Source organism: Amblyomma mixtum, chromosome 3 (assembly GCF_055824585.1).
Source record: "Amblyomma mixtum isolate Tamu chromosome 3, ASM5582458v1, whole genome shotgun sequence".
NCBI classification, from domain to species: Eukaryota; Metazoa; Arthropoda; class Arachnida; order Ixodida; family Ixodidae; genus Amblyomma; species Amblyomma mixtum.
Genome location: NC_143014.1, coordinates 187,647,435 through 187,668,572, shown reverse-complemented (window position 1 = coordinate 187,668,572; position 21,138 = coordinate 187,647,435). Strand labels below are relative to the sequence as shown.

At 46.1% G+C, this 21,138-nt stretch overlaps 1 protein-coding gene and 1 pseudogene across 2 annotated transcripts in view; one reads left to right on the top strand and one right to left on the bottom strand.

Annotated features, from left to right (window-relative positions):
* LOC149353019 (uncharacterized) overlaps nt 1–19,096 on the top strand; it is a 35,244-nt pseudogene extending 16,148 nt beyond the window's left edge. The window contains exons 5-9 of the transcript XR_016289329.1: nt 3,021–3,115; nt 8,617–8,778; nt 15,114–15,174; nt 15,254–15,406; nt 18,602–19,096. The product of XR_016289329.1 is annotated as an uncharacterized LOC149353019 (transcript). The remainder of the gene's footprint in view (nt 1–3,020; nt 3,116–8,616; nt 8,779–15,113; nt 15,175–15,253; nt 15,407–18,601) is intronic.
* A 446-nt stretch (nt 19,097–19,542) lies between these two features.
* On the bottom strand, nt 19,543–20,025 carry LOC149353018 (uncharacterized). Its single transcript, XM_089575755.1, has one exon. The coding sequence runs from the start codon at nt 20,023–20,025 to the stop codon at nt 19,543–19,545; it is 483 nt and encodes a 160-aa protein (XP_089431881.1).
* Nucleotides 20,026–21,138: the final 1,113 nt, after the last annotated feature.

The window sequence follows — 21,138 nt, the reverse complement described above, 5'->3', positions numbered from 1 at the left end:
CTTCCTAAAGGTCAACTCCCAAGGCCCTTCCCAAGCGCTTCTTTATACAGAGCCACTGGAATGGATCACTTTTCCAGTAACGTCCTGCGCATGCGCAAAGCCTCCTTGTCCGCCAATTTTGACGACTGAATTTTTGAATAGGAGAGGAGTTTGCTGAACATGCTTTTCCACGACGTTCCCTCGACGCCACAAACTCCTGCACAATAATGGACCATTTGGGGAAATCCGTAAGTCAGCTTTCTGCAAGGCTTGTTTTCCAACCAAAAGGTCTCATTCCGAGACGACTCTCACATTCTTTGTGCAGTCAGGTTCCCCCTTCTGAGTGACTTTTGGAATTTCGCCGTTCAACTTCAAGATGGTCCTGAGAGAGGGGGGACCGCTGTCGACCTCCTGTAGCACCGCAGTAGAGGTTAGGCAGGAAATGCAAGGAAACGGGCTTTGCTTCCTTGACGGCAGGAGTGGGCTACCTCATACAGGAACTCTGCTCATTATAAACTTTCTTAGAAGTTTCTGCTGAACAAATTAGACTAACCCGCAACGTCGCGCCAACTTTCTCCCTTAACCCCGCCGTACCCCTAGCCCGAACAATGAACAGCCTTAGAGCACACCAGCCACTTCGTCACGACAAAGACCCTTTTCGTGCGCCACACTGAACGATGAAATATCCGACTCACAAAGACGACGGCGATTGGGACTCCGGGCAAACTTCTCTTCGCATACTGCGAATTCCAGTCACTCCTGAAGAAGGGAGGGAGTTGGTGCCAGAGCCTTGGATTGAAAATAAAAGGTTTTCTACATGAAAGCCATGAGATATGCTTGGCTCGATCATTCTGCTACTTTATTTACATTTCAGCGCAGAATGAAACTGGCGAGCAAGTGGCGCTCGGCAAGGTACCTTTGCCAGAGTGTTTTTATTGTTAAAATTGCCGTTCTGTGATAACCAAAATGAGGGCTAACACTTTAATTCATACCTGTTCCAGAGTCTTGGGGGTGTCTTCAATGTGTAGTTTCCTACTGGGACGTCAGGGGAATGCGGAGGTCATAAGCTAGGTTACAGCAAAAAAAATGTACACAAGGCAGAAATTGAGGTAGGGGAGGGGCTGAGCCCCCTCATGAGAATACCTGGGGGGCTCTGGCCCCCCCTGCCCCTTTGTTCCGGCGACCCTGCATGTCTCTCTCCTTTGCCCCCCTCTTCCGGTTGGCTATTCTCCTAATGTGTCTCACCGTCACATTGACCGTGTTCTTGAGCCGCTTCTGTCCGCCTGCAAGTACAACCCCAAGATCGTCGGGACCTCAGCGACCGGCAGCCACCTCACCCTCACTTCCAGCGGAGGCGGTGGGACGTAGCGCCTCGCGAGTATTAATTCGTCTGGGTCTGTCTCGCACTGCAAGCAACTCCGACTTGGGTTGTGAGCAAGATAGTCCAGCCTCCACAGCGAGCTCCTCTATCCATTTACTGCCCGCGGCAGTGTCTCTTCCGGCTGGCCATATCACTGCCCCTGGTAACCCATAACGTAATATTGTCCTCGTAAAACGTGCGCTTTAGCCCCGGAATCTCCTCCAGCCTCGGCGGCAACTTAATTAAAGCAAGATTAAACAGGAACGGCGACAGCACCGAACCCTGCGGCATCCCCCTTCCCCCCAGAGGGAAGTAGAAGACACCCCCAATTCTCTGGAACAGCCATGAATTAGAGTGCTAGCCCTCATTTTGGTTTTCATAGAACGGCAATTTTAACAATAAAAACACTCTGGTGCAGGCGCCACGCTGAGCGCCACATGCTCGCAGGTTTCATTCTGTGCTGAAATGCAAATAAGGTAGTAGAATGGCCGAAGCAAACGTATCTCATGTCTTTCATGTAGAAAACCCTTTATTTTCAATCCAAGATTCTGGCACCAACTCCGTCCCTTCTTCAGGAGTGACTGGAATTCTCAGTAGCAGCAGAAGCAGGGGGCTGGCCCGACGCAATGGACCGTTAGATTCAAGTTGATGTAAAGATTCGTTGAGAATTGCGCCAGAGTTCAAGAGACACTCAAGGAGCTCTTGGAAACATCAGGTTCAGTGACCGAAAGCAGCAAGGCTATTTTTAGAGGTTACGATCGGGTTTTGCATAAATTTGAACCTTGTTAGGTATCCACATTTCCGTAGCCTTCTTTGGGACTTGTGAAGAACTAGCAAGGGCTCTGCAGAGCTCAACATATTGCGCCGCAGGTGCAAAAAAGACAGCAAAGGCTCTCTGCAAGGTGATCTCCCTGTTGTGCTCTAAAACTGCGTTTGAAAGAAGCTGTGGCAGCACACGAGCACAACAGCAGCACGCCTAGGCCTGAAAGAACCACGAATGTCAAGGCCGACAAAACCTCCTGCGAGGTATGAGACAACCGATAGGCCTGTCCAGCCAAAGTTCGTTGGACACTTCTGTTAACAGCTGGTTTTCCTATTCGAAATCTCTCTGGAACCATTCGAAACAACTCGATTAAAGTTACTCCCGCTGAAGATTTTCACCAGTGGTCTGTACTTATGCTGCTGCTGCTTCAAAAGAAAAGAAACTGACAGGTGTGCTGTCATATTTGGTTCATTTCAAGTAAAATTGGTGTCAGCCTTAGAAAAGATATGTCATGTAATTTCACTGTACGCACAACAGTTCTGGAGAGAGGTAGGCAGTAGTGCTTTTGCTGTTTTCCAGGTGTCAAGTAAAACTAGTGTCATCCTTATCAAAGATGTAATGTCACTTTGTACAGGGTCGTCCACTCTTAGTTAGAATACGCTAGCGCATGGCCGTGCTCTTTAGAGGGTCACTGCGTCCGAAACGGCTGCGCATCGAAGCGAAGCGGTAGATGACGCGAAGCACCACTTCCAGGTACACCTTCTCCTGCGTCAATTTGCTGCGATGAGCGACTATGTCGCATGCGGTGGCCCTCTGGAGAGTGCGGCCATGCGCTAGCGTATTCTAACTAAGAGTGGACGACCCTGTACACAAGTGTTTTGGAAAGAGCTAAGCGGTAGTGTTTTTACTATTTTTCAGGTCTCCAGTCCCTCACCTCTAATGATGCACCAATACAGATAGTTAAACCTTCTGATGATCATAAGAAAATTATTGTGGATGATGAAAACATAAAGGTGAGACTCTTGGCATACAAACTTCAGTAAATGGCCATTGTTCACATTAAACTAATAAAAATAGTAACTGAGTGCCACTTACTGCACAAACACCTCTTAATAGCACTTAAAACTATTGCATACTTCTTTGCATCTCATGGCCTATAATTTTACAAATGCAGTGTATGGGTACTACAGTGGACTGTCATCTCAAATGCTCATCGCCACAGTCCTTAAAAAGTCAAGTTGGGCAATGAGAAGAAATAAAAAATGGCTGGCGGTTTAGCATTGCTAAGCACGAAATATTGTGCGAAAGCATGTTTTTTTGTTAGTGGACACTACCACCATGTACAGGGTCAATCACACTTAGAGGGAACACGGCTCCGCGTGGCTGCGCATACGGGGAGCACTATTGTGACCTAGTCGGTTCCAAATCCGTGCAAATGGGCAGATGAAACGAAGCACCACGTTGAGGCCCCTCTTGTCGTGCGCCACTCTGCACTGATTCATGAACGGGTTAGATGCAATGGCACTCTGCAGGTACTTGGCCACGCGGAGCCGTATTCCCTCTAAGTATGATTGACCCTGTATCTCAAAGCCGGATTGTGGTGTCCAAGGATCCAGTTATGCATCTTTCTCATCCTCAAAATCAAAGAAGTCTAAACCTTGCACTGGTTTTGAGAAAAGGAAAGGCGCACAACTGCTTCAGTTTGTAAGTGGACACCGCCGCCGACTCAAAGCGTGATTGAGGTGTCCGCTGACCCAGTGTGTCAGTTACACTTGCTACTCAGAGGCTTCACACAGACGTGAGTTAGATCCCGGCCATGGCAGTCGCATTTCGATGGAGGCAAAACGCTAGGGGCCTGTGTTCTGTGCGATGTTAGTGCACGTTAAGGAACCCAGGGGGTCGAAATTATCCAGAGCCCTCTACAATGGCGTTCCTCATAGCCTGAGTCACTTTGGGATGTAAAGCCCCATTAACCATTCACCATTTTCATATGCTCTGTTGCATGTGCTGCTTTAACCAGCAGTCAGTATTACCATAGTCCTTCAATGTTTTTTCTGGTCACGAAACTCCAGCCAAAGTTTCATATAGGGACAGCGCGCGCCGCTAATGGCGCGGCTTTCGGCGAGGGGCAGGAGTCGCCGCGCGAGCCCTGCTCGCAGTGGCTGTTTTCCGGCCAACAGGCTCATATTCGCTGAGTATTTGTGCTTTCTGGACATCGGTATTTGGGCTTAGGATAGACACTGCTTTACTGGTTATCACCTGAATGCTTGGCTGCAACATCAAGACACTAAAAACCCTGTGCGATCGACGACGGCTGCTGTAAACCTTGTTAGCGGCTGTTTTCTGGCAAACGACTAACGTGCTTACTTTCTCTCGTTGCTTTTTACAAAAAAGCGATTTTTGTACATTGGTCCAGCCTTCGCATTCATTTTTACCGCAACTTGCCTACAACGTCATTCTGGAAGATCTAGCGTAGCGATCAGTAACATATCTATTTGTGTCTAGGTTGCGCCATTCTCGGCCGAGTCCTCGGTTTCATTCAAGCGCACAAGGCTGCTTAAGGCTGGCGTTTACCTTGTGAGAAATACTGCAATCTCAATAATGCTGAAAACAAGACGTTATGGCAGCATTTTAAGAACTTGAGTGCGCGCTACAAAAGCGATCACATGACGAATGCACGGGTAGTTTATGGTGTTATCTCAATTGTTTTTTTGATGACACTTTCGGAGGTGGCAAAGCCAGCTGCTGAATACTCTTGCTACATAAGCCATTTATTTACACTTTGTCACGTTGTGACTATGCAGGCGTTGACGAGTGCAAGGAAATCGTGAATTTGTGTTGTTCATTGCTCATGTGGTGGCTTCGCGCTACCAAAATAAGAGAGAAGCTATGAGCGGCCGCGCAATAAACCAAAAATGAGCATTGACAGAGACACAGAGAAACATGTACAAAAAATAAAAAGCGCTAGCGGTTTAACGCGGTTAAACCGAGCAGACGTGTGAACGCATGGGTTTAGCCTGTTTGGATCATGGTTTTGCTTTGCTGGGTCGTTGGCACGTCTGGCGACGATATTGGACTGAAGTTAAGCTCTGATCGAGGTTAAGCTGGTCTGATGTGTTCGTTCCGAAGGTGGACATTGATGAAGACGACGGTGTACAATGCGCGCAGCGCGCGAGAGTGTGTTGCAGTTAAGTATTTTCCTGTTTGGGTCTGCACGAAATCCTGGCCAATCACCCACCGTGGGTATGCGCCATCGTTTTTGAGGCAAAAACAACAACAGCAACACGAGGCGTGATCGGCTGCTGCGATAGCATAGTGCTCTCCTGTAGTGGCCAGCGAAGCTGATCCGTTCGCGCCGCCGGGGGTTTGAAATTTCCAGTCACGGCAATATTTATTTTATTTTTGCACCATTAAATTCAGGGAGGTCACGAGATTCTTGGTTGGTTTTGACCCCGTGAAATAGTGCTTTCACACCAAAAGCCGCAAGCACATTGCAGAGTAGAGCTGTCTGAAATGCAACATCGTCACAGATTCGTGCTCAAGTACGCTGGTTGGCCTTCGGACATCCATGGGACAGCGCCGGGCCTGAGTGTCAGCTTCTCGCGTTGCAGCGGCACTGCTTCTGCGTTGATCACGAACTCGTGAGGCCGAATTAAATCCATGGGGCAAAATGGCTCTCGCAGACACGGATATACTTGGAGTCTAAGCTAAAGCCCCCGCTTTCCTGTCGGGGTATCGCCCGCTTCCATATTTCACACTGCTCGGCGTCGCTCGGCAGACAGAACAGCGAGGCCTTTTCCTGCGTACCTCCGTAGCCGGAGCGGCAACCCGTCACGCAGCAAGTATTCGACATCGCAGGCTTGCACGTCACGTGCACTGTACTTATTTTGCAAACGAAGGCAAAGTGAAAAGGGAAAATAGTTGCAGCTGCACCGCCGGCGTCCCATTCCGCCCGTAGACTCGCGGCCCTAGAGACGCTCGCTTCCTCGCGTCGTTGCCCCCACACGACTCTTAGCGCCGCCTCGTGGAAGGCGCGGTGAACATATGAAGCTTTCCCATAGAGTTACGGAGAAGTTTCATGACCATAAAAGCATTGAAGGACTATGGTATTACTTACTAAACCCGCAAGGAAGCCGAAAATCACTCAGCTTGGTTTCTATAGGGTCATGAGTGGTGCCATTAGCAAGTGTAGAGTGGGAAAAACACAGAGTGCCAATGATGGCACACTTATTTGTCAGATCGATGTTCTTCTAAATGTATGCGATATGTAGTGGCTATGGCTTAGACTTGAAACATTTCATTCTGTAAAATTAGATGACCATAAAATATCTTCACTCTCCCTTTAATGTAACAAGTTTCTATGAGCAAAAATTTAATGTGGAAGCCATTGGAGAAACAATGATAAAATGTATGGAGTGTGCTTTTTTTTTGTTAGTTTAGGATAACACACAGAGAACCAACAACCTTCTCTGCTATGTTTGGTAGGGTTGCGGAAGAAATTGGCAGTGCAGGCATAAATAAGCATGGATTTTGATACCTTGGTTGGTCAGGTTACATCAGTGTCACAAAGTATTGTGGCGAACAAATCCAAAGACATTTAGAACAACCTAGGCCGCGTAAGCACAACTTGATTCAATCTTTGAAAAGTGGTGTGTTTTATAGGATTCAAACTGAAGCAGCATTGTGTGACTGTTGCGTAGAGTGCTGATGAGTATTTTTGTTTGTTGAGTAAATTATCAATTGGTTAAGATAAATGAGCTTTTGAACCTTTGGAGGTCAGTGACAAGTCTGGATTGCAAAGGTTTAGAGCTTGACAAAAGCCCTCTAGTGATACCACTTTATGTAGCTGCATCTCAATTTTGAATGCTTCTTTTTCTTTGCTGCTAGCAAAGTGTATGAAAATTAAATTGTCTGCAGCACGAGTGCTTTCTTTCAAAACTCTGCTCCTAACACTAAATATTCACTGACTGCAGCTATGGCATGCCCATTTAGCACTTCCACAGCAGGCAAGCAGCAGCATTCTTGGGTGCTACCCAGGTTTTGTGCACTTTGTTCAAAGTGTGGAAGAAATGTTCAGATTGTAGCTGCGTTTTCAGAATTTGTTGTATTGGGTGTTCGTTTTAAACTTCTTAGACTCCGTCATTGAAGCACACCTCTAGGGTGTCAGAAGTCACTTGAACGTTTTAAAGTAAAGCATAAGAGATAAGAACACTTGTGAGTACACTGGGACCACTGCGAAGTTGTTGTTCATGTTTCATTTTCACAAAATGAATGGGTATGTGTTTAAACATGATTTCAGGTTAGATGTAGTACTTTGTATATATATACCCTTTGCTAAAACTATACAGCCCAGGGGCAGTGGCGGTCCTAAAGGGGGAGCGGAGGGGCCGGTCAGCCCCCCCCCCCCCCCCCCTCCCCCCCCCCAAAAGCCTTTGCACATTTTCCCGAACATCCGTTTTCGGGCTCTCATAGGGCGAGATGTAATTTTTAACGTAGAACTGAAAAGCTTTTTCATCTGTGATGCGTCAAGTGGTCCCCTACTTTGTAGTACGTTCGTCGTGTCAGCGGCTGGTTTATTTCACACAATTCCACGTTCTACACGTTGGTAGTTTACGAGCACAATTCGTCGTGATTGCCGAGGTAGCGTGTTCTTGCCGTACCCCCATCGTTGTCTTACCACGCCGCCGGCACGGCGACCACAGCAGCGGCGGTACCATTCACCTGCGGTTGCGGTGGCCAGCAACCGCGTTGGAGCGGCAAGGAACCACTCATTCATGTCTTCATCCCACCATGGGACACAACGAGGCCAGCGAAAAGATAATCCTTTTTGATGGCTTGAGAAGGAGCGCCCACCAGCCGCCTTGAAGGAGGGGACTGAGGGCGGAACAAAGCCACTTCCCAGAACTGAGTAATGAAGGCCGCTAATCCCACTGGTGAAATGTGTGGGCATGCCGTGGCGGGATATCTCAGCCGTCGGCTTGTTTCCCTTGGTATCAAAATGAATATTGCTCGTGTAAACGTTAGCATCCAAAGCGTGAGTTATGGTATAAGATCTATTTTGTTCGCCATTTATTTTTCGGTAACAAAGTACCCAAAAATTTTTGTGTAAATAAAGTAAATAAAAATCATTTCTTTTTTTTTTACTTTTTTTGGTATACAAAAGTCTGTCCCCCCCCTTCCTCCCCCCCCCCTAAATCTACTCTCTGGGACCGCCACAGCCCAGGGGTCGCATCTAAGCTGCATAACGGGGCTTAGAAGTCCTTGGAAGTCCTAAACACTGGATAACATTCTAATAACGTTTAACACATTTGCTCAATCCAGTGATGACCTTTCCCTACGCCATTTGAAGTGTCTCTGCTTCAGAGTAGTCCCCAATTAAAAAAAAAGGGATTACTGCAGCATTGAGACACTGTTGACAACACTAGTAATCTGACTGGATTGTGCTTTATCTTGTCAGAACATATTGGTTTGCAGCTGCAAAGCATTTTATACGGCATTCTCAATTTCCGTGTAGGCCATCAGCAAGATCAAAGGCCCTGTGGCAACTGTTGGTGTTGTTGGAAAGTTCCACTCTGGCAAATCATTTCTGATGAACCAGCTTATGGGGAAGACAAAGGGATTTGGCATTGGCCCTTCCGTCCGGCCTGAAACAATGGGCATCTGGATGTGGGGAGAGGTGATTATTTTCATGACTACTGCATGAAATACTTTTAGATAATATTGTGAATACATCTGGTTGCATGAAGTCTTTGCTGCAGGTTCCCTCTCTTGAGTTATTAAATCTTGAGTTGTTTAATCAACTGCAGGTCACCTTTATTTTAGATATTAGTACCTGTGGCTCTGATCTTTAAATAAAAAGATTCAACACACATGTACACACGTACACCAGCTGTTTCATGCAGCGTGACCCAAGCTTGTTAAAAAAAAAGTCACACACGGATGAAACCAACCGAATTCTATTGTCATTCATGTTGTACAAGTCAGAGGTTTTTTGCGTTGTGCCCCACTGAATAATAATTTCTTTAACAAAAAAATGTAAACATAAAAAAAGTAACAAAAAACAATAAATGATATAATAATAATAATAATCAATCCAGTTTTTTGCAATGAGATAGCTTTTAAGTGGTTATTTTTTCTGAGCATCAAAGAAAGGCAGCAGAATTTGAAGAAAAAAGTGATTTCACTGTTGTGCACCTGGATTACAGCGCTTTCATGTGTGCTTTCAATGAATGAAGCCCCATGTTTTCTGTGAGCAAGTGACAAGCGGCCCTTGCAGTGAGCACAGGAGGATGAGACAATTTCGAAAGGACAAAATGAGCGCCTGATTTGTAGCAGTCCTTGTGCGACTGCCCCAAGTGTGCTGCATGTGACTTTGGCAGAATGTGAATGCTTGTGCCCGGGAATATGTGATGCTAGGCTGATAAGCTCTAGACCGTTGGGCCCACACTGAAGTAGGTGGCTCGTCTCTTGTTCGCAGCAAATGCATTGGCTTTGTTTGTTGAAACTACATGTGAGGGTACTGTAGTCCGAGTGCAAAACTGCGAAATTGCATGGCTTTTTCTGAATGCATGGTCTCTTTCTTTTTAGAGCTTGAAAAAGGAACCACCTTAGAGCTACCTTATCGCAAGCAACTAAATTGGGTGTTTCTGGATGTGCTGTACAACTTCATGAATAACTATACCACTCTGAAATGAATAATCAGTGAGCTCCAAAATTTATTTTTATTAATAAGTCTGTGGGGTGTGAGATATAAAAATATTACTCTGACTTGCAAAACGTGTATGCCAGTTCAATGTGGTTGGTTTCATCTGTGTGTGACACCCCAATTTTTTTTTAACAAGTTTGGGTCATGTTGCATTTAACAGTTTCTGTGTGCATATGAACTTGTTAGTGTAGGAAGCCTGAAATTTTGCACTGCTCGGACTATTTCTGCATTTTTTCAAGTGCATACAAGAATGTCAACAACAGTGTGTGCCTTGCCGTTAATTTCTGATCCACATTTTTTGTGTTGTTTTTTTTCCACGTTTCAAAAATGCTATACCTAGTCGAACAGCAGCTTTAATGTGGTGTTGATGATGATGATGAAAACGTTTATTAAAGCCTTAGTTGAAGGGAAGGCTGATCGGGTCCCTAGTCCGGGACGCCGTTGGTGAAAGCCGCTGCCCGTGCTCTGGCGACGAGGGCTCGTTGTTCCTCGAGGTCCGAGCTGGACAGGGCCGCCTCCCAGCCCTCCCGCGTTGGCTGATTTATGATCTCAATGCTGTCATTTTTCTGACAAGCCCATACCATGTGGTACAAGTTTGCCTTCTGGCCACAAAATTTGCACTGTGCCGAAAAGGACTCGGGCTCAATGGCGTGAAGCGTAGCTGGGTTATTGAAAGACATAGTTTGTAGCCTGCGAAGGTGACATTCCTCTGATTTACTGAGACCCTTAGCGGGCCTCGGAAGTGTCTGCCTTTCAAGGCGCAAATGTTGCAATATTTCTGAATATGTCGTTAGCGGAGAGGGGGAGCCAGAATCAGGAAGGGAGGACATAAGGATGCCGGGGAAGAAAAGCTCGGGCCGAAGCGTGTGCGCGCTCGTTTCCTTCAACTCCCTGGTGACCTGGTACCCATATTAATTCCTTCCGTTCAGCTGAAGTCCTACATTGACTAAGAATTTTTCAGGCTAGCTGCGTGATTCTGCCACGCATATAGTTTCTATAAGCCGCCTGGGAATCTGTAACTATGTATTTAGATTCGGAGTGCGTTGCGGCTAGGGCTATCGCTACTTCCTCCATAGCCTGTGTATCCCCGTTACGAACTGAAAGCCCGTCCACGACTTGCATTTGGTGCACCACTGAGATTGTTGATATTCCTTGTACAGGACCCGCAGCGTCCACGAAGAAAGCTCCTTCTTTTGTTGAATAGCACTCGTTCATCTTCTTGCTCCTCGCCACTCGTCTAGCATGATGGTGCTCCGGGTGCATGTTTTTGGGAAGCGGAAGCGTAAGGAATTTGCTCTTCCACTCTTTAGGTATATCTTGTCTCCCAGCCACTTGCTGCGGAAAGCTAATGTTTAAATCTTCTAAGACCCTGCGGCCGGTCGTAGTTGTGGCCAGTCGCACTACCTGGCTTGTAAGATGGGCGCTAATGAATTCATCAGCCGTGTTGTGTACCCCTAGTTTTAGTAGACGCTCCGTAGATGCTTTCATGGGTAGGCCGAGTGCCTTCTTATAAGCCGTTCGAATGATAACGTCCAGGTGGTTTAGATCGGTCTTCCTCAAACAAAGGTATAGGGCCACGTACACTATCCTGCAGATGACAAAGGCCTGTATTAGTCTAAGGGTGTCCTGTTCTTGCATGCCGTTTTTCTTGCTTGTGATCCGAGATATCATACGGATGACTTGTTCGCACACCGTTCGGAGCTTGGTGATTGCTGCTGCGTTCACACCCTTGTTGTTAATGAGCAGCCCCAAAATCCGTATTGTTTCCACCTCGGGAATAGGTGTATCATGGACCGAGATTTCCAGCGATGCAGTATCCCCCTTCCCTCGCAGGACGAGGAGCTCCGACTTGTCCGGGGAACAGCGCAGTCCGCATTCTTCAGCATACTTTTCAACCGTACTGGCAGCCTCTTGGAGGGCCTCCTCCATCTGTCCCATGTTTCCCTCCGTTGTCCATATGGTTAAGTCATCCGCGTATAGGGCGTGGCGGATTCCCCTTATGGCATTGAGTTGTTCCGGCAGATGCATGAGGGCAACGTTGAAGAGCAGTGGAGAAAGGACTGCTCCCTGAGGCGTCCCCCTGGTGCCCATGGGTATCGCCTCGGACCTCGTGTCGCCAATCCTGATGTGCGCTTGCCTATCTTGCAAGAAAGCCTTGATGTAATTAAAGGTACGCTTTCCGCAGTGAGTACCCTGTAGATTGTCCAGAATCTTGGAATGCTTCACGTTGTCGAAAGCCCCCTTCAGATCTAATGCTAGTATGGCCCTACTGTTTCGTTTGCGCGGGGGATCGATAACCTCCATCTTCAGCTGCAGTAACACGTCCTGGGTTGACAAGTGTGCCCTAAACCCAAACATTGTGTGAGGTATAATATTGTGGTCTTCTATATACGTAGAAAGTCGCATGTGTACCGCCTTCTCCATCAGTTTCCCGGCGCACGACGTAAGCGAGATGGGCCTGAGGTTATAGATGTTCACCTCCTTTCCAGGCTTGGGAATAAAGCTGACATCAGCCGTCTTCCATGCCTTGGGTAACTGTCCACTTTTCCAGCATTCGTTGATGTACTGCGTGAGATGTTCAAGCGCTTGCTGATTGAGATTGACAAGCAATCCCACCGTCACCCTGTCGTTCCCTGGCGCCGTGCCCCGCCTCATGGCCATAAGCGCCGCCTGTATTTCCTCGACTTCGAACTCTCTGTCCAGGTCCGGATTGTCCATACCCTCATAATCCCGTACTGGCTCGTTGTCTTTCACTGTACAGAGGTACTTGCTCACGAGGGCTGCAACTAGCTGCTGGTCCGTGCCCGCGAAGCCGTGTAGGGCTCTCTTGAGGTTACGTTGCTGATCCCCGCGAGACTTAGAGGGCTCTATCAAACATCTAAGAAGACTCCACGCCGCCTTGGTGCTGAGGGTGCCTTCCATGGAGTCGCATTTAGCCAACCAGTTGTTTTTGGCCAGGGATCGTGCATACTCTTCTGCTTGCAAGCTTAATTTTGCGATCTTGATCTTGAGCTTGCGGTTATGTTTTTGCCTTTTCCACCGCCGTGTGAGACTTCTTCTGGCCTCCCATAGATGTAGTAGGTGGTTGTCAATAGCCGGGACTTCTTCTGATGTCTGAAGCGTACGTGTGAAGCGGTCCCTGACTCTCAGCAGCGACTCAGCCCACTCCTCGTACTTTTCAATGGGCGCGTTGAGCGTAGAGTCTTCCGCCTGTCGGAACAACGACCAGTCCGTGAGCCGTGCTTTCCCTCTCGGTCTGCGATGCTTATTGTAGTCGAGGCAGATCTTGAGAACGCAGTGGTCACTCCCTAAGGTCTCCTGCGTGTTGTGCCAATCATAGTTTCTCGCTCCTTTAACCAACGAGAGATCTGGACATGTATCTCTCGAGACACTGTTGCCAATCCTCGTGGGATGCTGCGGGTCAGTAAGAATCGTCAGTGCTAGGTCCGATATGGCCACAGCGAGTCTCCTGCCCTTAATATCCTCCTTACTATATCCCCACAAGAAGCTATATGCGTTAAAATCCCCCACAATGATGAGAGGTGCACTTTTTGCCAATTGTGCGGCCTTTTGGAAAATCTCATCGAAAGACGCACCCCTGTTCTTCGGTCGACTATATATGTTCAACACATACGCACTTCTGCTAGTGCGTACGTTCGGTAAAAGCTGAATAAATGTATGTTCCACCTCAGTGACTAAATCCAGCTCAATTGTCACAGCCGTGCAATCCTTATGCACCAGAATGCAAGTGGATGAGCTGTTTTGATGCGTGCTGTATGGTCTGAGTTTGGCTTCCATATTCACGTCCTGCAGTGCAATAATATCTGGTAATTTATCCAACGAATCTACGTATTGCTGTAGCGAATCCCTCTTCTTTCTGAACCCCCGGCAGTTCCACTGCAAAATCTGCAATTTAGGAGGGCGGGCCATGTTGAACACCAAAGGAAATCGCGCTTGGCGCGTCCGCCCCGGTGTTGGGCGAATCATCAGCTGCAAGCTGCCTATTAGTCACGCGGCCAGTTAATTTTGGAACCTTCGTCCGCGTACACTCCGCAAGCTCCTGAAGTTTCCGATCGATTCTGATTTCAAAGGCTTGCAGCTTAATCAGACGGGGCTCTAAGATGCCCTGTAAGACCCGCTCTACCGCTGCCTGAATGCCCCTCTCAATAGCTGCCTGAACGTTTTTTTCAATAATAATTTGTAGAGTTCCTTCGAGGCTCGCCTGTATATTTTGCGTTATGCGAGCTTCCAAACGCGGAAGGTCGTTCAGCAAACATCGCTCCACAATAGCCTCAATCCTGGCTTCTTTCTCTCTGACACCGGCCCCCTTATCCGTTGCCACTACGTTACTGTTTCTCTCCCGCTCCTCCTTTTTCTCACCCTGGGGGACAGGAGTTAGTGCCTGTTGAGTAGGAGGGAGGGAGGCATCCTCCTCCATTGCAGATACCCCAGGCGTTTCTGGCATATTTACTCCCCCTGCTGATGTTCCCAGTTCCTGACTTTTATACTTCGCTAGTTCCTCTTTCAATCTGCTATTTTCCTCCTTAAGTTTCTCAACAGCCAACGTGGGAGGCGGGGAAGCGGCAACTTGTGCCCAGCTCACCTTGCTGCCCGTGGTCTCCTCCGATCCGGCTTTTCCCGATTTCTTGTCACCTGGACGCTATACCTAGTGTCGCACAGCAGCTTTAATGTGGTGTTGAAAAAAGTTTCGCCACCTTGGCTATAACTCTTCTCATGAAGTCATGGGATTGAAAGATGTTACAATCATATAAAATTTAGAATGTGCTAGCTCTTTTCCAGGAACGCATCACTTTGCTACATAGTCCTTGCGAGCGGCATTGCACTTTTGCCATTGGTGTACAGGTCAAGTTGTAAAAGAATGAGAGCAGGAATTTTCCTTTGCCAACCTTACAGCCTAGTCCTTGTGCCATTGGTATTTTGGCTGTTTCCCTAGAGGGAGGGACACGTAAGGGAGCGTGTTTTGCATCCGATGCAGAGGTAGAGGTGCATCATATATCGAAAAGTGACATGCATTTGAAAAAAAGGGCATGTAAACTTTAATTTTATTGTAACACTTTTCAATGCTGTCATCAATTAAGAATGTCACAGCCCAGGAGGCAAAACTGCGCATGTGCTTGCACGTGTGTGTCTTTGTGCATAGGCAGTATTGTGTGGTAAAGTGTTTGCTTTTGGATATATGTTTATGTAGATTTGGGTTAATATATCATGCTTCATCCTGTGACTATGTGGTGCTCATTCTTTATTCTGACATTGACTGCACTCTTTTCCTTACACCCTTTTTGCAGCCCTTGAAAGTGAAGTTGCCATCAGGGCAGCAGCTGTCCCTTATTTTCCTTGACACTGAAGGTATGTGTTTACTTTTGAACTGCGAACCTGCTGGAGCCAAGACGTAGAAAGCTAATGTACACAACTTTTTGGTCGTCAGGTTTTGCAGCCACAAACGTGTCTGAAAACTAGGTATGATGCCAAGATATTTGCCATTGCTACATTTATCAGCTCGCACCTGATCTATTACTCTGTCAAGATCATTGATCAAGCTGAGATAGACTACTTAGAACTTCTGGCCTGGCGAACACAGGTAAATTTTTTTTCTTTATTTGGATTTCTGAACTCCACTATTTTTATTAATTTAGTGATAAGACACTAAAAGTGCCTGCAACTCTGCATGCGCAACATTGGTCTGGTGACCTTAAGGGTGCCAGAGAAATGAAAGAACACTAACATCATACTAATACTAATCCATTAGAAAGATGCTGTGGAAGACCTGGAAAGCTTCAGACTCGTCAGCTTATTGTCTGTTTTGTTCAAAGCACTTACTGAGGTAATTATTGATAGAATAATGCTTAACCAGCCTGAAAAGAACGTGCATCTTTAGCAGAGGCATTCATTGCTGTTATGTTCATGTCATGAATCGGGTTAAAAAGAAATTTTCATACTTCAATGCACCTCCACATATGGCCCTCACAGATGTCCTAAATTTAGTGTTGGAACTCAAGAATTTAATAAATAAAATTTGTCCTGCCCCCTTCACCTCAGTACCACTGGCAGCCAAACTGAAGAAAAAATTAACTGGAACAACGTCAAACCTTTTCCATACCCAGCTCATAGCACCCCCCCCCCCCCCCCTTAATTTTTTAAAACAAAGAAATTGCAAGAAAAGTAAAAAGAAAACAATCCGATCATATCAAGCATGCTGCTGTCAAGGTAAGACTAGAATGAATCTGAGTTTTGTGGGTTTTAGCATTGCATTCTTTGCATTCTGATTTTTTAATTTGCTTGTTTTAAAAAGATCTTAAGAAAACTATAATCTCCTTGCTCTTGAATTGTTGCATAGTGGGATTCAGTTTTATTTATTTGATCTGATATTATCTTTCCCATTAGTTTATATGTGTGGTGCTGTTTGTGTTGAAGGGTTTAAAGAAATTGCTGGAGAGTAGACATTTTTTACTGCATTCATGTTTTATTGGGCTATTTCTTTGTTAATAAAATATTTCTTTGGAAAGATTAAGCTATTTCTCTGCACTCTGTCTTCTTTTCTTTCCAAAATGAAAGCTCTCTGCCACCTGCAGCATGGCGTCAGCAAGCAGTGGTGCACTCATTGAACTGTGATGCAGAGTGATGGCCCTTGCTCTTGGTGGCAGTGAAGTTCCTTTACTTCTTCGGCATTTTACTTGCTGTGTACATTTCATTCCTCTAATCATGGGCAAGTTACCTCAGATGACAGCATAGTTTGATTATTTAATGCAAGACATTTCAGGGCCATGAGCAGACAGGTCTTGGATGGATTTAATTGTCAAATGCAAACAAAACTGGATTTTAGTGTCTAGGTGCTAGGGTTTAGACTAGAAACCATAACAGTGCTATGTACCACATATAGTAAGTAAATGGTGGACTCTCAAGTAAGCACTCTTCGGTTTGAAATAGTTTTGAACAAAGAAGAATGAAATGTATACAATGATTGTACAAGTTCTATCTGCATTCAACTCACTATGGCTGTAACACAGCAGACAGAATGCTTGTAAAACCTCAATACCAGCTACCAAAATAAAAAAAGTTAAAATTGGTCGAGCCACAGCGCCAATGGTAATTGTGTTTTTGAAATTCTGAAAACAGATATGGCTGTTACTAATGGCCAGCTACAAATCTCTAATTGCAGCCAGGTGCCTACATGTAATAGTTAAAACATTAACTATTAGACTGTAATAAAGGTTGTTATTGGGCTAGTTGGTGCATGACTTAGGTGAGAAACAGCGCACAAAAAATGAGGGCGGGAAGAACGTGACATGGGAAGGAGGAGGACGGGAAGAAGGTGAAGGTCACAGACATGTCGGCCGCTTCAGTTTTAGATTTGGAACTTCAAGTATGTAAAAAGGGAGACTGCAAAAACTCCATTGCGTACACGACAACAGTTTCACCGGCAGATGCTTGCAGAAGTGATGTCAACAGGGATGTCAACTGAGAGCATAGTGTTTCTTACTTTTACCTAGAGGGAAAGCTGGCGGCGCTGCTGTTGAGCCACCATGGACGCTCAAAGCATCATGGGCCGGTGAGCTACTTGGTGCGGAACAGTTGTATTTTTTTTGGGAACACGGAGTGCCACAACTAAGATGTTTCATTCAGAAAACGCTGCTCGTGTGTGCGGAGACGACTTTGGCGCGAACGCAGTGTGCAATAGCCATAGTAGCGAAACTGCAGTAGCACACGACGTCAATAAAAGATTTTTTTTTTTCGAAATACCATTAAAAAACTTTTTAAAGTGTTTAAGCAACAACATTTTTCTAAAAACATATTTCCTTTTAACAGTGGGCCTGTTAAGCACGAAATATTAGTTTGTGTAGTGTTCAATACTTGGCCAGTAGGAGAGCGAGTCATCTCTTTTTTTGGGCAAACTTAGCATTTACATGCTTTTCTGCTCATTTGTTGCAATCATTAGACAGAATATTGAATGTTAGGACATTCTTGATTATTGAACAGCATTTATTTTTGCATTATTTTTGGCGAAAAGTTGTAGTTCTGCAGTTCGCAGCTCACCGGCCCATGATGCTTTGAGCGCCCATGGTGGCTGAAGTGGTTTTGAGGGGGCTCCACGCAAACTCCCATAGACGGGGCGCCAGCTTTCCCTCTAGGCAATAGTAAGAAACTCGATGACTGAGAGATTAAATGCCAGGATGAATGTACTAACAGATGAATTTTGTGCTGGAGTATTACGTGGCGCTTTACAAAGATTAAGGTAAAGCAGTAAAGCTTGTAAAGCAGACCGAAGAAGGTGACGGTTTTCACGCAAATAATAATGATAATAATAATAATCATGCAATACTGCTCATAACAAAAACATAGTGCGGTCCTTTCTAGCATATTTTTTTTTTCTAAAGAATAAGCAAAATAACTTCTTGGAAATAAGTGCTGGTTTCTCTCAAAAGCAACAACAAAAAGACACTGCAAATTCACTCTACTGAGAACGCAAACCAAGTACTTAGAGATCATTTTGCGTATTCCTCACAAAAAAAAAAACACTGGAAAGGTTGCTTGGATCAACGTTGTTTGACAGTTTCAGTTTCAGAGCTCCTCTCGGGAGGTGGCTAAAGTGGTGGTTCCTTTCGCTGTAAAAACCCCGGGGAGGAGGAGGAAAAACTTTATTTCATCAAAACCACGTGTAGATTCTTTGACGTTTTGAGCACCTGTCAGTCGCCGCCTGTGTCTTGGCCAATCCCCCGCAGTGGGTACGCGCCATTATTTTGAGGACAACAACTATTTATAGATGCTTCCGTGGTAGGTGGCCATCAGTCCTCGACTGACGGTGACCAGGGCGGCCCACTCCACGGCCCGGACCTGGACGGACGGGTCTGAGCCGGCCAACACGGCCTCCCACTACAAAGGATCCTCCGCCACCAGTGCCTCAAGGCACTGGGGGCGGCTCTTTCTTGCATTACCACAGGATATGATCATATGTCGCCGGGCCCCTACGCCATTTACACTCCGACTTCACCTCTTGCGGATATATTTTGCCGAGTATATAAGGATTATGAAAGATCTCGTCTGTAGTCTTCTCCAAAAGCTCCTGCTCCTTGACCAATGTCTTATCCGGAGGCGGGAAAACCCTCCGGCTCAACTTGTAGTGGTTTGTAATCTCATCGAAGGATACCGGCCCATCTGCACCTCCTTTAGTTCATCGAGGGTGTTGTGCATTGTTGGGTACCCCAAAGCAGCCTTGTACGCTTGCCTGAAACATAGCTTCTGCCTTGCCCCTACACCACCCTGCTTACAATGAATGCCTGCACGGTCAGCTTACACATGTCTCCAGGGACGCCGGAAGGGTATTTTCAGTGGGAGGCTTGAACAAGTTTCCTTTTACTTGTTTTTTTTTGTTTATGTACTTAGGTTTTTCAGATATTACAATCCAAGTTTGGTTTGAGAGAGAATAATTAACTGCGTGAAAAAAAATTGTTTTGCTTACACAATGTTTCTTTGATCGTTAGATGGTGCATATTTATGCAAGCATTAAAGAAAACATTACAAAATGAATTTTCAGTGCGCATATATTTATTGACATTTGACAAATTTACATATTTAGGCATTCGTGCATGAACAAAACCATAACATAAAACAACAGTTTAAGTACCACTATACAAGCAAACCTTCTACAGTGCATATATACAGTTACCAATAATGCGAGCAAGCAGCAGACATCTCGGACAGTGCTGCTCTTTTAGGTGCTTACGCGGGACCAAAGGTTGCCGCTCGCTCCGCTGTTCTACTCACAAACTCCCTGATGACGTCGTCTATACTTAGGAGCGCCGTTCTTTCTTTGTGTATATGCAAAATCAAAAGATGTGATAACCTATTTTGAGTCGTTCGGTTGCGCAAATACGTTTTTATTATGCGCAGAGCACTAAAAGAGCGTTCCTCAGAAGCGACAGACGCTGGTATGGAAAACAGAAGCTGAACATACCTCACGACCTGGTCCATCAACTCATGCATGCTTTGTGGTTCCCTTTGTAGGATCTCCAAAATGCCCAGAGTTGTAGTGGAATCAGCACCATTTAGAAGTGTTGATAATAGCATAAACTGCGCCGAGAGTCTGCACAAGTCAAAATCAACTGCATGCACTTCCAAAGCTGCCTCTAGTTCATCTGCTGTATACCGACTACCTCCAGTGGTGCTGGTTAAGATGTCTTCTAGTTTTACGAGTTGTTCCATGCCCGGCTGCTCAAAACGCTGTTTTGTTTCACTTATGATTCGGTCGGGAGCAGCGAAATACTCCTTGCGCAGAACGGCCTTGACGTCAAGTGCAACTGGCTGGACAGGTCTATCGGTTGTCTCATAACTCGCAGGAGGTTTTGTCGGCCTTGATATACGAGGTTCCTTCAGGCCCAGGCGTGCTGCTACTGTGCTCATGTGCTGCCACAGCTTCTCAAACGCAGTTTCAGAGCACAACTGAGAGATCGCCTTGCAGAGAGCCTCGGCTGCCTTTTTTTGCACCTGCGGTGCAATATGTTGAGCTCTGGAGAACCCTTGCTAGTTCTTCACAAGGCCCAAAGAAGGCTACAGAAATGTGGATACCTAACAAGGTTCAAATTTCTGCAAAACCCGATCGTAACCTCTAAAAATAGCCTTGCTGCTTTTGGTCACTGAACCTGGTGTCTGCAAGAGCTCCTTGAGTGTCGCTTGGACTCTGGCGTAATTGTCAACGAATCTTTGCATCGACTTGACTTTAACGGTCCATCGCGTCGGGCAAAGCGGCAGTAAGTTATTTGGCCTTGATCCACTCTCCAAAGCTGACTTGTGTCCTGTATGAAGTACTATGGTAGCATAAACACTTTTGCGCCTCTTGGAGTCGAGGACTGTGTTGGAAACGTCTTTAACAGTGCTAACAGTGTCTCCAATTATGTCGCAACTCCTGCTAGCCTCTTGCAGTACCAGATCTAAACAGTAATTACTGCAATGGACATACAGTGACCATGGCTCACAGTCACTAAGTCTTTTTTGCACACCCGAAAAACGACCGGACGTATTTGCCGTCCCATCAAAGCAGTGGCCACGTACACAGTTAAAGCCTAGGCCGAGGCGCAAAATCATGTCCTTGATGGCCGAGTACAGGGTCTCGTATCTACTGTCAGGTGCGTTATACAGGCCGAGATACTCTTCCCAAACTTTGAGATTATCCCTATGCACTCACCGCATGCAAATGGTGAACTGCTCGTCACCATTTACATTGGTTGTTTCATCAGCAGTGATACCAAAAGATGGACTAGACTTCACGTCCTCTACAATTTCTCGTTGCACACTATAAGTCATAATCTCTATAAGCTC